At 42.5% G+C, this 17,814-nt stretch overlaps 1 protein-coding gene and 1 long non-coding RNA gene across 5 annotated transcripts in view; one reads left to right on the forward strand and one right to left on the reverse strand.

Moving 5' to 3' along the window:
• The first annotated feature begins 6,812 nt into the window (after positions 1-6,812).
• Positions 6,813-9,551, forward strand: LOC135410717 (uncharacterized). The gene is made up of 2 exons (XR_010428836.1): positions 6,813-7,355; positions 9,398-9,551. It is a non-coding gene; the product is annotated as an uncharacterized LOC135410717 (long non-coding RNA).
• GRHL2 (grainyhead like transcription factor 2) overlaps positions 7,422-17,814 on the reverse strand; it is a 65,788-nt gene continuing 55,395 nt past the window's right edge. For all 4 annotated transcript variants that reach the window (XM_064647417.1, XM_064647409.1, XM_064647404.1 and 1 more), the window contains 2 exons: positions 13,125-13,189; positions 7,422-11,877 (listed from right to left, as the gene is read on the reverse strand). In XM_064647417.1, the coding sequence (XP_064503487.1) occupies positions 11,763-11,877; positions 13,125-13,189 (180 nt within the window). In that variant the 3' untranslated portion in view covers positions 7,422-11,762. The remainder of the gene's footprint in view (positions 11,878-13,124; positions 13,190-17,814) is intronic.

Consider the following 17,814-nt stretch of genomic DNA (forward strand, 5'->3'; position numbering starts at 1 on the left):
GCACAGGGGGGAAAAAGCAGCAGGGATTGTAAATTGTCGTGGAGAGCAGTGACGCTAGAAACCAGGACCAGAACTGAGAGGCTGCAGAAGCTGTTAGGTGCCTGTGGCCTTCAGAGCAGTAGAATGATCAGTTGGATGTAAAGTCAATCTCCTTGCCCCTTGCAGAGACAATCCCTGTCTACTATGGGAATCTCAGTCAGCAGCACCCCTTATTCCAGCCTGGCATTTGCTGCTGTTTCTTCCAATCATCCATACTGAGAAGTTGTTTCAGGGATGAGGATTTTCCATTTCTTAACAAGTAACAGCTGGAAAGGCCAGGCATGAGGGGCTTCTTGCCACATACAGGTTTGATTTCCTTATTGCTCCCACAGGTCATGTTATTTTTATGTATAGTTGGGATTAAGCTATCACATGTAAAATGCTGATTAATGCAAAATAAGCAAGACAAAAAGCTTGGGTTATAGTGAACAATGCAAGAATACTACATAAAGACTACAAAAACTATAAAAGACATCACTGCCTTTAGCCCTGCGTTTGAATTTGCAAGGTGAAATCCTCTTGGCAGCAGTCAGCACAGAATAGCTCCTCTGCACCAGCCCAATCCATGGGCCCTCCTGGGCTGCTTCATCCCCATGTCACCATGTGCTCAGAATGGGGACTCTGGGTCCTGCCACAGAGATGGTCATCAGGGCTTATTAGGCCTGTTGAGGGCTTCCTAGATTTCGAAGCACACAACAGCCATCCTTTCCCTAGTGTTCACTTACTGTGCAGCTGAGACATGTTTTAGATCTTCTCCTCTTGCTCTGACCTTATACCAAAGATGTTCTCACCCTCCCAGGGCATGCACTCAGGGTGTCCGGCTCTCCGAGTTTTGCACCCACCTCCCAGTTGCCATCCCTAGCTTCTGTATGAACAAACACCAGCCCTTGACATCTGGAGGAGCCAAGTTTGATGCACTTAGAAGGAACAGCTTCTGATTTGGTTTCCAGCCTTTGAACCACCTGTGTGTACCTTGCTAACTATGCTATTTACTTCCCATTATTAAGTAACAGCAGTATTAAACATTTCAAGGGCACACTGGAACAACATGTTTTTCATTATCAGTATGTGTTTGTTGAGGCACAGCAGACTGAACCTGACTGGTGCTCATTCTCTGCTCCCATGGTTTCTTCCAGGCCGGAGCAGCATTCTCCTATGCATCACCATTCAATGTGTAGTGCCCCAATCCTTCCTGGAGCTCCCAGATGCTGTGGATCAAGAGATAATTCTGGCATAGTAATATCATCCAGAAACTCTTCTTGCCATCTGTCAAAAACATGTGTTGAGGGTGTGACCTCTGCGTTTCTCCTCCCTGGGGACAGGGGTTTCAGGGTTGGCCTCATGTTTCCCCACCAAACAGGATGATGGGATGATGGTGATTAGTAAACCCACCTGAGAAAATCCTCTTAGATTCTAAACTTCATTTGTGCTGCTCATTGGCTGCACTCAGAGGGAAGATTAATGAGTTCAATGTGGTTGTTTGGGGGAGAACTTGCAGCTCCTTGCCACCATCACTTTTTTATATCCTGTCATTATCTTGTTCCCATTTCCAGGGCAACCAAATATTTCTTTATTAGTATCTGTAAGAAAAAGAAAAAACAAAACCAGGGTTTTAATCTGATAAGGATCTAAGGAACATTACTGAAGACATCGTGCTCCATGTTAGTCATACAAATACTCTACAAGATCATATTTCTTTGGTATTTTGTGCTTAATTTTCTTATATGCATTTGAGGTGTGTTTGTGATGTATTTCATTATCTTGGATCCTCTTATATTTAGCCCCAGTGGTCCTTCAGCTCTTATGCAAAAGTCCCAATGATTCCAAGAGCAGGGCTGTCTGAGCTATTACTACCAAGGTGGGCTCACGGTGCCTGGTAAAAGTGAAGTGCTTAATTACGTTAGGGGTTATTTTTGTCTGCACACTTGTTGCAAGGAAACAGAGCTGCATGTCAATATGTTTATCTCTTCCAATTGCTCACTTCAATTCCATCCAAGCAGTTTTGTAGTTAATATTTGTATATTCAGCTCTATTTCACACTTGAACCCAAAGTGACCAATATTTTCCTCTTCTGACAGAAGTACTTCATATCTTTTGATTTTTAAATATTGACGAGTGAATGACATGATGGATGCAAAAGTAAATAGTTACACATTTGTGTTCTGGCTTTGGCTGTGGTAGAGTTAGTTTTCCTCACAGTAGCTAGAATGGGGCTAAGTTTTGGATTTGTGCAGGAAACAATGTTAATAACAGAGGGATGTTTTCGTTCCAGTGGAGCAGTGTCAAGGACTTTTGTGCTTCTCACCCCACTCCATCAGCGAGGGGGCTGGGGATGCACAAGGAGGTGGGAGGGAACTCAGCTGGGACAGCTGACCCCAAATGACCCAGGGGTATCCCAGACCATATGGTGTCTCAGTCAGTAAGCAAAGATGTGAGGGGGAAGAAGGAGGAAAAGAGGGACATTCAGACTGATGGCATTTGTCTTTCCAAGTCACCATTATGCATGATGGAGCCCTGCTTTCCTGGGGATGGCTGAACACCTTCCTGCCCATGGGAACTGGGGAGTGAATACCTTGTTTTGCTTTGTTTGTGCATGGGGCTTTTGCTTTCCCTATTAAACCATCTTTAAACTGAGAAAACCCATGAGTTTTCTCACTTTTACCCTTCCAACTCTCTTCCCCATCCCACTGGGAGGGAGGGAGTGGCTCTGTGGGACTTAGTTGCCAGCTGGGGTTAAACCACAACAATTTGTTTAGACTTGGGCAGGTACTTTTGATGCTGTAGAAACTAATAAATTGAGATAAACCACAGCCAAAAGCTGAATGGATCAACGTGTACAGTTCCTATTTAAATCCATGACCATTCCACAGGGAGAGCTTTCTCATCTCTGTTCCCTCAGGCTGTTGCCTCATTGCAGCATAGAGATACCAAATGAAACTTTAAATAATCTACCATGGGCAGACTAACTGCAGCAGCATGGAGTTCAGCATATCCTGTGTCTTGGCAAAATTAGATACCTCTCTAGATGAATGCTTTGTAAGCAAACCTACATATCTTAAGGAAGACTTTTACCACTCAGAAAGGAGAGGGACAACTATGAATTAAATTAATTTGGTCTGCATATTTTTCTTATGGCTGTCTAGAATTGCCAGTGTCCTGAGTGTAGTTGCCTATAGGTATCGTGATGTGTTAATTTCCCCCCCTGGTTCTATTGTAAGCTTATCTGATGGTATTCCAAGTCTCCAGCTAGTTCTTTGCCAGGCAAAGCCCATGAAAGGACATGCAGAGGTGAGCGGCCTTTAGGCATATCCGGGGCAGCTTTTGGGGATATGGCCCTGTGCTGCTGTATGCTTTGGGATTCTGTGCCTGCAGAGCAACATGTTAAACCTACCTGGTAAAATGGAAGTAGATGATCAGGCCACTGAAGGAGATGCAGAATTTGGTGGAGGGTTGTGTATGTTTTGTGCCCCCCAGCACGTGCACGGTTCCCCCTGCTATTAGCTTCCAGTTAGGATCTTTCTTGAACCCTTAGCGTTAAAGTTTTCTTATGCTGATAATGTATTTGTATTATGCAACGTACTCAGAAAACAGAAGATTGTCTCCCTATGACTGTCCCCTCCTCTCGAGAAGCTGTTATCTTCTGTACATATGATATGCAGAATGTATGGGAGTCTTACCAGCGTTGGTTTGCATTTTTAAGACTGTACTAATTAATGTGTGATGCTATTGTGTTTTTGTAGTGGCATCTTTGATGTAGGATGTAAAAACTATTTAAATTTTTTGTTTGTTTGTTTATTGTTCAGCTTTTGGAGATAGCACCAACGACTGCATGTTCACTAGAATCAGCCTTTTTCAGGGGCCGTCATAGCTGCACGCAGGCACCGGTGTTTCACCCGGCGCGTAGCACCTGTGCTCTTCTTTTAGTAGGGGTCAGTTTTGGGTGGAAACTAATTCTTCCTGGGAAGTCTAGTTTTCTGTCTTACACTCTCTCAGATTCAAGCTTCCTCCTCCCATGCTGTGTGCCAGCCCTGGGCCCAGGAGGAGACCTAGGAGGAATGTCTCCTGACCCAGGGCACCCCGCTGGCATCAGGCTCCCTTCCCCCTCAGCTCATGCACATGCACATCCGTTTTTCCTTGGAATTGCTGGCTATACCAGGACAAAACCCATGGGCTCACATTATGAGACCATTTGTGCAAGTGACTTTAAAATTAATTAACTAAAATTTGGGGAAATCAAGCAATTAAGGAAAAGAAGAGCCTGAACAGCAATTTTAAGGTCAGAATCTTATTGGGGTGCTTAATATAACAAGAATTTGGGGTCAGTCCCTAAAACACAGGACCCCTTGGGGGGCTTAGGTCTATATTTCTTGTCAGGTTTGGAGAAGGAAATGGGGGGCTTGAATCCAGCGTTTCCGTCAGGACTGATTTACTAGATGGACTGAGTCTGAGACACTTCTCCAGATTGTGTCCTGGGCCAAAAGTCAAGACATGCTGCAGCTTAGGAGTTATTTTTCTATTAGTTTGTTTTTTCTTTTTAATGGAGAAAGCAGTTCAAACTGCACCTGGCAAAATGACTGACTTCAAAAGCATGTTTTTCCTTGTTATATAGACACTCACAAAAAAGCATTGTGTGGTTAAAAAGGTGCATTTGTGATAGTTTCTTTTTCAGTGCCAAAATATATAAGCAGTATTGTTTGAAGGGAAATAAGAATTTTTTTACTGTATTGTTATTACTGTTGAACAAATATATTGTTTTTAAATGTTAGATTTTGAAGACTTTTGTATTGTAAACTGTTTTGTGACACGGTGCTTTTTCATACTGGAATTACTGATTGCACCTAAATATGAATTATTGTTTTCTTATATAAATATGTAACCTTGAACAATCTTGATGAAAACCAATGTATGGTGGATACTGACAGTTCAAACAAATTGACCTACTGAAATCCCCTAAATGTTCTTTCCTACTAATAAACATTCTGCTGCAGCTAGCTATGGTGTGCCATGGGCTGTTTGTTACTGCCTTCATGCTGGAGCCTTAAAGTCTCACGTAGCCCTATGGTCTGCTGAGAAAACCTCAGAGAAGCCTTTGCCTGCTGTCTTCACAGCTCCTGTTCCACTCACTGCCATGGGCAAAGGGTCAGCAGCTGTGAAAGCCAATTTGGAGGACTTAGCCAGGGCTTAAGCGGTGCATGGGCACTGTGCCGGCACGTTGCAGCCGTCTGGGCTCTCCACTGCTAACACGGTTTTTCCTCCAGCAGCTAAAGCCAGCAGCTGGGCACAGAGCAGGGTAGCACGGAGTGGATTACAAAAGCAAAGGAAGGACAGCATAAGGCTGAGAGCTCTCGTCCTCTGGAGCTGGAAAGACCAGCTTAGCTAACTGACAGCAACTTTCCCTGCTGCAGATAAATCCCTCTCCAGGTTTAGGGTGGGTTTTTTTACCCTAAGGACTAGCACACCATCAGGGGGGCAGGGTGGTAGCTGTGGTTAGTTGCTCTGAGATGTGGTTCATGAGGCAGCAGCAGAGCTTGTCACAGCAGGGACTCCTGCCAGCCTCAGACAGGCTCTGGAGGGGGCTGGCTCATGTGCATGCTTCTTAAACTCCACAAACTTTTACCTAGGCCAAATTTGGAGCTGGGATTAGCACCAGAGTCCTAAAAGTAGTTTAAATCCCACGGGAAGGTAACAGAAACCAGTGCCTATTTCCTCTTGAGATTAAAAAAAGCCTATTTGTGGAACTGCACATTAATATAAACTTGAGACAGGCTGGAGCCTGGAAGGAGCATCAGTTACAGTGTCCAGGTACTCCCTGTGCTCAGTGCAACTTCAAACCACCTTTACTGCACAAACTTCCAGTGTGCCAAACTCCCTGTGATATACGTTCTCCTCACTCTCCCATTAGGGCCCTAGTACAATTTAGCATTAAAAGGCTGGGGTGTATGGAAGTATTTATTTGCACAGGGATGCTAAAATCCTCCACTTTACCACCTTTGCTAGCCTGTGCATCTCACTGTGCAAAGCCCAGGGCTTCTGTCCCAGGACAGAGCCTGTCTCCCAGTCATGGCCACCACAGGGCACTGGAGCATGTTGCACCGCCATAGTCTGGGACTGGACCTCCGAGTGCCTCAGGGAGGAGAGAATCTGAGACCCTGTGTCTCATCAGCTTGTTAGCCCTGGATCTGGCCCCATCTGGGAAATAGCATGCTCCAGATCCTATCACTGTTTTTGGCAGCTCGAATTGAGCCAAGAGATAGGGAAGGTGCCAAAAACCACAGCTTTGCTGCTGCAGTGATTCCCCTAAAGTTTCAATCAGGAGTTAGAGGAGGGGTGTTTTGCTCCCCACTCCTAGGAGAGGGTCAGTTCTTCTTAAAGACCTTGTGAGTCACCCTGCTAAACCCTGGCTCAGCCATGCCAGAAACAATCGGGCCTTTGAGCATGCAGTGGGTGCAGCAGTTCCCGTCAGCTGACACTCCTCCATGGCCTCACAGATGCAGTACTGCCAACCACTCAGCTTCAAAGCATTCACATTTTAAGAGCCACTCAGTAAAATTACTTCCTATAAAACATATTTAAACATCTACCACAGGCATTGTCCAGGAAACATGATTACCCTAAAGAGCCCCGTGGGAGCTGGTCCTGGCTCACCCTAAGCCATACAGAGCACTGAACTCCTCCACCCCACTGTAAGACAGGGCTGCCCTGCTACTGCCTAGGGAGCTTTCCTTTGCTGAGGCATATGCTTTCCCAAGCAATGTCTCACTTACTTAGATGTTCTCACCTCCTGGATTCTTGTTTGAAAAGCCAAAGTCAACCGGTGAAGAATAAAATGGTTGATGAAATGTTTTACTGCAAGATGCATAGCCAGGTATGCTTCAGTGCTTTGGGCACCCAGGGCACAGCAGGAGCAGATGCAGGTAAGGAACTCATTCCAGGTGCCTTGGAGCCACAAAGATGATAGTACCAGTGCTTCCAGCCAGGTTCCCAGGACAGTCCAAGTCGTCACAGAATCATGGAACAGTTGGGGTTGGAAGGGGCCTCTGCAGTTCATCTGATTCAACCCCTCTGCTCAAGCAGGGCAAGTGAGGGTTTGTTGTCCAGGACCGTGTCAAGGCAGCTTTTAAATATCTCCAGGGATAGAGACTCCACAACCTCTCTGGGCAACCTATTCAAGTGCTTGGTTACACTCACAGTAAAAAAACTGCTTCCTGACTTCAGAGGGAACCTCCTGTGTTTCAGTCAGTGTTTATTGCCTCTGGTCCTGTCACTGGGCACCACTGAGAAGAGCCTGACTCCATCCTCTCTGCACTTCACTTCAGGTATTTGTACATACTGATACTATCTCTCCTGAACAGATGTAGTAACACACACCACAGCAACAGAAATATTATCTCATACATAGGAATATTTATTTTTTCCTTCTTAAAAATGTACAAAAAATAAAATAACTGTATTTACAGTTTATCAAACCCCTCTCCCAGTTGCAACACTATTAAGTTACATGAGCTATATTCTTAATATAAAAGCACACTATTTATACATAAAGTTTCCTTGTTTGCCAGTAAGACGGCTTGTCACAATCTTTGGCACAAACATTCTTGTTTGTATCTTGTCTCAATAGGAAATGGAAGAGCATATAAACATTTAATAAGCTTTACATTTTAAAAGTCATAAGATACTCCTTTCCAGTTCCATTTCAATCAATATACAGCATATCTGACAGCTAGAGAGTTTAGATTTTACTAATTGTTTGAATTAATTTACAACATTTAAACAATCCATAGAATGAAAGAGGAATATATATAGGAAAGATATTTGATCTCTGAATTCCATTGACTAAAAACTTCATGAGAGAGGACACAGAGGAAGAAAACATTCTTTTCTTCGTAGTTTACATTCAGTGGTAAAAATCCTCCAAAATGTCTTGTGAGGATATCACTGTACATCCACAAAGCTTCATTGAAAGGATGCACTTTATTTTGGGGGTATCAGCACCTGACTGTGAGAAAGAACTAAAATTTGAGAATTTTAATGGGGTTTCATAATAAAACATCAAATGGACGGAAAAAGTACCAATCTGTAGCAGGAATCAAAATTTTAACTTAGAAGACTGTTCTCCTTTCATACATCTCTATCAGATCTTTCAAAACACAACATCTACAGACACTGCACTACTATAACTCTTCACAGGGAAAATGCTCTGAGCAACAAGCCACACTTAAGCTGCACTAGTTAAGATGCAAGACTGCTGCCTTGAAGAAGGAAAGGAAATGAGAATTTTGTTCCTTTAAATAAACAACCACAGCAGTGCCACAAAGAGACAACAGGAGGCAAGGCAGATATTCCTGTCCCCCACTGAACAGTAGCCAAATCTTACTTCCATTTAAGTCATAGTACTTGGAAGATCCAGCAATAATCAATATTTTTCATTGTTTAATGAAAGCAACATGTATATTTTAACAATATACATGCAAGCACTATGTACTCTGCAAGACATTTGAATCAAGCAGGGCACAAAGCAGGCCACTGCTCCAGAAGTTTGCAGTACTTGTACTGTCCCTTTCCCATCACTCTGACAGGATGATTTAGACCAACAAGGTGAACTCCAAGAACTTATAGTTTGCCACAACCAGCATCCAAGGTTCAGTGCTCCTCCAGCAGCTGATGCTGAAGGGGTGCAGGTTGATATACTCTTTGTAATGTCTTAGTGCTTGCGATGCACCTGCATCTAGAGCAGAGAAACAAAGCCCTTGGACCTTGGCAGATAAAGTTGAGATCATCCTTACCTAGCTCCAGTCATTGTTTTAAAATAATCTTACCACCTATCTACTTGTCTTCCTCAATGCTACTGACTTCATTGAGACTGTAAGAAGGAACTAAAGGCAGGAGTATTAGTTTTCTACTATCAGGAATACACGCACTTTAAGATGTATTTAGAGTAGCTTTCAGTTAATCTTGGAAGCAACTTTCCTTCTCTGGACAGTGGCTCACTGAAAGCTCCTAAAATGGCAATGGAAAGACAGCTCCTTAAGCCCTAGTATTTCTGGACATTGAGCTTCTCACTGATCCTACATTGCTCCTTGGTGCAGGATGCTGCAGCACCCAACAGATCCCAGCTCATCTCCACGCAGGTGTAAGACAAGAATGTCCCACTAACCTGAGTGCTGATGCTGCCAGGACAGCCTGTCCTTCTCTGTGAACCCTAAATTCTCACTGTCTCTTCTTAATGCAGCACATGCCAACCTGGGCCAGCTCCAGGCATCACAGGTACTCCCTGTAAGAGAGCTTAGACGGCAGGTTTGTTGGGAGCAGAACCAGGACCCAATTCCTGCATACATTTACTCCTGTGCTTCACCTGCAGCTTCTTCCCAGACGTCATTACCAACTGAGAGATCCCAGCTAACATCCTGAGGATTCCAAACACCAAGAGAGAAATACAAGAACTAACAGCATTGCTCACCAGTCCTATGTGCTGAACCCAGTTTCTAATGCCACCTGTCAAAACTGTCCTCTTTCTTTCCTTAGGAAAAAAGTATCTGGGGTAAGTCAGCATAGATTTTTTTATCTCGGTCTGAGCCAAGGAGAAACACACTGAACCATCACACATCCCCTGTATTCCCAGGATGTCTGCTCTTGAGCAGAGCAGCAAGAGCATCTTTGTTGGAGTGCATTTTTATAAAAAGTTAAGGAAATTACTACAAAACTCTGCATCAGAAGGCAAAAGAGTGCATGACAAAAAAAGAGAGCAGGAGGCAGACAGAACACACACTTCGCTTTACAGACATATGTGGATTCTGGGTATGTTAGCCCTGACACTAATGGCCGGAACCTTTTATAGTTTCTGGTCCCACAGAAAGTTTGACATGTACTTAACATTTCTGTTGGGAGTAGAGACTTTAATGGGATGCTATTGCTAATAAAGTTAAGAAAGTGTGCAATAGCTTGCAAAAACTTGGCCAAATCAGACTGGTCAGCTATCCCAGCTGCTTTGCTTGAATAACAAATAGCTCCACACAGCTCAAAACACTAGAGAGTGAGCCCTGTTAAACTAGGCAGCGTTTCTTTATTCCACTAACCACCTAATAAGAGGTTGTGTGACTGAAGGAAAAAATGTTTCAGAAGGAAAAAAAATAAACTCTAAAGGCTGCATGTAAGAAAGGACCCACACTTCTGTCTGTCACAAAGGACTCATGAACAGTGCATAGCGAATAAAATGCAGCTGAAACTCACAGGACTATATCCCGAGTGAGGAGCTCCCCACAATAGCCAGAGGAGCTGGAAAGGAGAGAGAGAGGTACTGTGTTTGGATGTGCTAGGGACATTCAGGCCTTGAACCTTTTCCTAGTGATCCTAGCCTGCACAACTTTATTTCTTCACAGAATTCATGAGACAGGGCGGAATTTGATGGGATAACCATGTAGTTCAACTTGGGTTTGGATCCAGCCCCTGTGAGAGAGACCTATCTCCACGCCTCAGTTGTGGGATACTCGGTCTGCAAGGGCAAAATTATTCCAGTTTTGATAAAAGTATTTACATCAAGCCCAGGTTTATACCTCACCCAACTGTCTTAGGAATCGAAACAGAATCATTAAACGGAGATACAAGAGCAAGTACCCTTAAGAGGAAGAGTTTGAAGTCCTGTTTCTTACAGTCTAGAGGAATGCTTTAATGAGCAGGCTGCTGCAGAAAGCACCTTTCCCACCACAGGCTTGAGAAAAGGCCGCTTTGGGAGCCTTCCTTCTGTACCTCTAGGCACAGCAGGCAGCAGACATGTGATGCCTCTTGGATTTGGTGACAGCTGGATGGGAGACTCAGGTATCTACAGTGGGGACTCGGGCACCTAAGGTGGGCTCCCTTGTGCCACAGAATTCAAGATGCTGTAGCACGGTTTGCTCTAATATTTCAATATATAACTGTGTGAGCAAGGATAGAGCATATGAGTGCAGATTAAGTTATCGGCTTCTCAGTACACACCCTTAACAGATTGCAGCAATTTAATCCTCTAGGAAAGATTCTGTTAAACCCTAAACCCAATACATACAAAAACATAGTGGCAGTAAACGTGCCCACATACAGTAGTTAAAATATATTATTGCATATTATAAACATTATATACAAGGTTAAAATGGTTTCTTTACCATTTAATTACAAGTGACATTTGTAGCTGAATGCCTTACTTACAAGTCCTCATTGCTACGTGCTGAGAACTACCAGAGGTATTTGGCAAGACTATACACTATATAGAGACACAGATCAGTCTGAGCAAGTGAACTGTCAGCCACTTTCCCCATCTTTAGCACTGCAACAGCTTTGTAGCACTGACAGAGACAACTACTGGTTAAAGTAATTTATACCAGATTTCTGGAACTAGACCAGCATGATTCTTTAACATGTTTTAGAACGAGCTTATCCACACTAAAGTATGGATTAAAATGTCGTGTTTCACATTTGCAGTGGGTCATCTGGTTACAAATCTGGGGGCTGGTAACTGCTTGTACACTAGAGAGTGGGGAACAATAAATAAGGGACCAGGTTAATGTAGGTGGCCTTGTGCTTGACAAACCCAAGTCTATATGCAGTGGGTGCACATGTGCAGAATGGACAGTATTTTAAAAGCAGTTTTGTAACAGTTTCTCTGATCAACATCTGTCGAGTTCCTGGGAAATCTTCTGCTTTCCAAGAAGGATGAAATGCTGTGGTTCCTTACAAAAAGGCTCTGCCTGAGGCTAGATCTCTGTCAGTGTGATCTTGAAGCCTTCAACCATGCTCTCCATGTGCAGGATGAACGTGTCCTCGTTGGAGTAGTGCTCAATAATGTTGTCATCCATGTTTACCAGGATACTGGTGACAAAGGCAAAAATCAATGTTTTTATGAACTGGGACACTGGAAGGGAAAGTCATGCACTCTGCCACATGTGCTCACTTCTCTACAACACATAAACAGACTCCAGCACGTGCCAGTACAGGGTCACTAGTGGGAATCATCATCAAGATCTGCCCCATAGTCCCTTACAGTCTTTGGATTAGAGGCTGCTCCTTGCTAAAGTAGCTGAGGTAAAAGTGCCAGTGCTGAGATGCTAACACATTTAAGCTGCCTACAAGATGAGCTGCAGTTCAGATCTCTGGCAGACCAAGCTAGCTGGTGCTTCCCATGCCTGCTGTTGGCTCCCCCAGGGAGCGCTACTCCATGCTGCTCCTCAGATACACCACATGAGCTGCTGCATCTCTGTGTGTGTGAGCTGCTAACACAGGGAAGCAGCGTAATTTGTGGTTTGCACACAGCTCATAGACCGAGAACTCAGTTTGGATGTGAGAATATCAACAAAAACTATTAGAAGTGTATATGAGTGTTTTCCTCACTCTTTACCTAAAGTGTTTCTTCTAACAATAACCTGGAAATGGTATTAGAAAGAAACAAACCATGAGAAATTTCACCTGTCTTCTCAAAAGCTAAGGAAATTCCCAGGCACAACAATGCCCTAAGCTAGAGTTACAGCTCTGTAATGAAAATAAATGATTGGTTTAAAATTATATCACTACAATATTGTGGTTAAATAGAACTGAAAAAAAAAGTTAAAATGGAGACATTTAGATTTATGGCAAGGAGCAGTGGCCTAGCTATTTTAAAAGCCCAGCTGTAATATTCATGTCTAAATTTACTCAGCTGAAATCCCTGCAGCAAACACTGTCTGCCTGTCTTTCAGATTCGGACAGTGGTCTATTTCTTCGTAATACTGCAGGGAAACTCCACACTGCACTCACAGCAAAGACAGCATCTCCCACACTGGCCCCCCATGATGTTATTAAGCATATTGTGTACAAAACAGACTTTATCCAGGTATCTTTTCCAAACACAAACTCTTTCTTCACAGTAAGTTTATGAATACTGGTCCGACGTAGATTGGAGATCCATGTTTTCTCCTCTGCAATCCCTTACTGTCTCCACGGACATGAAGATTTCAAGCGCATAGGCACATCTACTTAAAGTGTTTATACTGCCCAGTATCATGAGGCTCCAAGCATAACTGGGATCTCTGAGTACTCCTAAAGGATCCTGCAATAGACCTTTAGTTAGTTAACTAACTTACCCCTTTTTGCTCTTCTTATAAAGTTTTGCAATCTTTTCAACTGGTAGCCCATATTTCTCAGAGATCTGAAATTTAAAAAAAAATAAAAGAAATATCATTAAAGACTAATGAGAAATATAAAATTATCACACCTTACGTAAGGCATTAAAACAAAATCTCTGCAAACTTTAGGAGAATAGCTATGCAGAAAAGTCACTCACAACCATACCATGGTGGCATTTAAGGATGACTCGGGGAGGAATAATCCCGAACAGCTTGATCAAAACCCACAATTGTTTCTATCCAGAAACTTGAAGACCATAGTCTTTATAGGATGTGAGTCATCAAAACTGCCCCAGCATCTCCTACTGCTCTGCTAAAGGAGTCAACACTCTTTCCAGCTTCAGATTTTACGAGAGAATTTCAATCTGATCTTTCTGTTGTTTCTTAATCTGATTTTCTGGGATCATGGAAGCAAAGGCTTCTTCCACCAGGCAGAAGGCAGACATATGGCAACCCAGCAAGAGCTGATGGACTGATGGATCAACAAAAACATGTGCATTTCTATTTCTCAAAGATATTTCAAGGTTTGTTAAGCTAACAGGACTCTTCATGGTGGTACTTTTCTCTGAATAGTATCTTCAAGGTACTTTTTATTGTGGAAGGGCTACCAACATGCTACACAAGTGACTAAGAAGCTTCTGTATTGTTGGGGAGGTGACTAAATCTAGTTACTACAGTGGCAAAATGAGAATGCTTTGTCTCACAAAACATCATCTGAGTGTACAGATAACAACAAGACGAGATGTTGTAGAGAAGTGTGTTAACAAGGAAAAAGGCCTTGTAAAATAAACCTCTTGCCATCTACCCAAATGATAAAGCAGAAAATACAGGAAAACTTCAGAAGGAAGAACTACTTAGCTGACAAATTACCAATGCCAACAAGTACTTCACTGCAATGGTTTGGCACTGCTTTGCAGCAACATATTAGTAACTTTTTTGAATGTCCATTCTTCAGTGAGTCTGTGGTGTGCTCATGAAGAGGGTGTGCCTGAGCTCTCCACCTGAGCCACATTTCCTTTCCAAATTATGACTCTTCTTTGAGGGAACAGGTCTCACAGCTCACACTTTAGAGATGGATTGTCCCAAAAGGCAAAATAATTACAGAAAAATTATTTTTTTGTCAGTGATTAATGTTTTGTGGTACTTTACTGCCAAGCAAAGTAAGTTTCCAGCTCTTCCTAGGTGAAATGAAATTGCAGCTAAATAGCTGACTACTCATCTTTTGCATTAGAGAACTGAAATGCACAATTAAAAATCCATTTAAAGACTACCAAACATCAGTCACTGTAAAATCCTTTCTTTGTGTTTGCATTCAGACTTACACTGAGAAAACGTGGTATTTTCAAGAAGGAAATTAAAGCAATTATCATGAAGTAGAAAACAGAAAGCAAGCAATGGATAAACTCAGTACTGAGGAAAGAATCAAACAGCCACAGGTTGAGCCCCAGGCACGGCTTCCTTCCAGAGAGCCAAGATTCCCTGAGAGAGAGAATTAATTAGCCTGTACTTGCCTACATCACCTATAATTGTATAATTGTCATCTAATCCAAGATACAATTTTGTGCTTAAAAAGTATAACATAAGTCCAAGATTCTGAAGAACCAATAAAATTTCTTTTACACTGCAAACACTCTCCTCTGACGGTGTTAGCGTACATCTGTGGCTAACAGAAAGGGAGTAACTGATAAGGTACACTAGACCCATCCACTCCCTAAGCTTTCCACCAGCAGAGAACAAAATTCAAACTAAATTTGGGTGGTATTTGTTACTTCAGTTTTACTTGCACCAGCATGTTTCATTGCCCTTTTGGATATGGTGCTGGACATACTGATTGTAGTCCTGGTTCCATGTTCTCACCTGCCTGGAGAGAGGCCTAATTCTGCATCAAGGCTGTGCAAGCTCCCATTCTGTACAGTCATATTGTCCCTGATGTGGTGAGTGATCCACTTTGCACATGTATGAGAAGAAGAGCTTCACCCTACTTGTCTTATATCTCACACAAGCATCACCACTACCGAACTACAAAACAAATCTTTTCCACTCTGAGCTCCATGTAGCCTATGCAAAAGGCTCTGTGTAGCCTGTGGAAAAGCTATGTAACCACATTACTCTTTCTTATGCTCCAGCTTTGCTTACCATGAATGGAATTATTTTGTTGTACCCTTAAATTTAAGCTTTCATGTAAAGCAATAATAAAAATGGCTCAATTGCATTAGATTGTTGAAAAAATCCTCTGTAACAGGCATCAGAGAAAACCTGCCACCTGAAACTGCAGAAAACATCACAACTGTGTGAACAAGAGGAAACAATTTATCTTCCTTTCTGGATTGTTAACTCTGAAATCTAGTGATATTGTAAAGATCAGTACTTGAAGACACTTTTCACTGACTCCATGCAAATAAGCAAGCAGGGCAAAACATTCCTGTGCCAAGGAGGTTTAATAGCAGCTAATATACAGCATTCTGCACATTCCAGCATAAATCTTCCCTAGGATATTTGGGATATCTAACACTCATGCATTCCAAATGTTGCTCGAAGCAGTTTGGGACTCTGGGACATCACTTCCTACATGAACTATGAGAGGCTGGGCTGAGAAAGCCTTGCCTGTCACACTGCCTATGACAGGTGTAGGATTTATATAACATGCAGGGATTAGTGAGCTTTGCAAAAGACTTCCAGCTGACTGAATAAGCACATTTCTCAGGAACCCCTAAGGATTTGACCAATTATACCAAACAGCAAACTGTGGAAGCAAGGCTCAAAGTGGGGGTATGGGAGAGCCTCCTCCTCACAGATTCAGAAAACAAGACTCCAGCACAAATGTGCTAAATCCTGCTGCAGAATCCGAGAAAGCCGAGCCAGCATCTGCTAGGGTTTCTCACTTAACACCCTCTTCTCAGCGTGTTTGTTGCCAATGAAGAAGAACACCACTACTGCCAACTTCCATACAAAACAGGATTTCTCACCTGACCCCAAGCAGGATACATTAAATTTTAATGACATCTTTATTTGGACAAATATTTTTCCTTATCGTGTCCGTTTCCCATTTGCCAATCTTCTGAGCAGAGAATTCTTTCTTTCCCTTGGGATGCTCAAAGCAGTGTGACAGCCTTCAGACTGGAACTGAAATAGCTGTTTGGGTGCCCCTTCAGGCTGAGGTCCCTTGGCATGGCAAGTTTGCACAGTTTGATTGCACAGTCCAGCAGAAATGCTCTCTGCTGGAGTCAGGAAGACAGAAAGGGCAACTCCTGGGCTGGTCGAGCCATGTAGGAAAACATGTTTGCCAACTTATTTCTATGAAAATAGAAATTTGAATGGAATATTGAAAATAGAAAATAGAAATGGTCTGGTCTGTTGCCCTACATTGGTTGGAATATCACAACTCATCTGTTAGTTTTTAATTATAGAAAAACTTTGGGACATTCCTGAATTTCCCAAATTTGTCTACCTTCTGCAATTTGATAAATATGTGATTCTGCGCAATGTAAGACTAGGGTACCTACTGAGATACCCAGAGTTATCCTGACTTTGGATCAGGCTGAAAGAAGGATTTAGAGCTGGTCAGTCACCACACATGTGACATTTTGTGATGGAAAATTGTTTCGCTATTTTCTGTTGATCAAGACTGACTAGTGAAAACCAAACATTTGCATCACTTCCTGAGAGATACTGTATTTATGAAACCTGAGACCTCCAGATATTTGCCAAAAGAAAGAAATCTGAGAAGGAATCTAAGTGTTCATTTGGAATGGGGGTATATGTGAAAATAAAATAAACACAGGATCTGAGAAAACAATATCATTAATAACAGAAAATTAGGAGAAAGCCACAGACCAGGAATAGTGACTAATGAAAAGAATCCATAAACAGAGAAGGAGGGTATGATTCAGGATCACTGGAGCTCTCTTTCAGATCTGGAGCTCTGTAATGTCCAGAGGCTCAGTTTTTAAGTTCTTAGTACTACGTTTAGAATTGAGCATTTAGGATGTGCACAATTACAAAACGACATGATTTGCTGAAATTACTGTAGAGACAGTATCTAAGAATATGCAGATTGACAGCTTTCTGGCAATGGTTTATCCACAATATCCTACCAAAGAGAATTAAAATTTTCTGAATGTGTTCCTTCCAGTGAACTGAGACACTTTACAACAGATTAGATTTCTCTGGTGCCAAAACATGCCAATGAGTCAGCAGCTGTGCTGACTGAAGTATGCAGAAACCTTTCCTGCTTCTGCACCAGCTTTATTTTTGTTACATGGTGGCTGGAGAACAGGCATGGAGAAGCACAGACTACTGGAGATAAAATATTCATGCAAGCTTGAAAGGTTATAGTAGGATTATAACATACTTTTAACTTCCATACAAAGACAAGATGAAATCCTGTTACAGCTTACCATGAATCAGACTGCAGCCTCTTCAAGCAAAGCCTGGTTTTTGTTACACATGCGCTCTGCCTAACAACTGAGCTAACAAACAGTACTTGCAAAAGCACAGTTAGGACATCCTTAGCATGCTGCTGACATTCCTCAGAGATACCCTGATCTGAAAAGGTGCTTTAAACAACTTCACTAACCCACAAATCTTTTTCTGCCTTCTGCTACTGGCCAAATATTGACCAAATTACTCAATCTTTACTGCATTAGAA

The sequence above is a fragment of the Pseudopipra pipra genome, chromosome 1, assembly GCF_036250125.1.
Source record: "Pseudopipra pipra isolate bDixPip1 chromosome 1, bDixPip1.hap1, whole genome shotgun sequence".
Classification (NCBI taxonomy): Eukaryota; Metazoa; Chordata; class Aves; order Passeriformes; family Pipridae; genus Pseudopipra; species Pseudopipra pipra.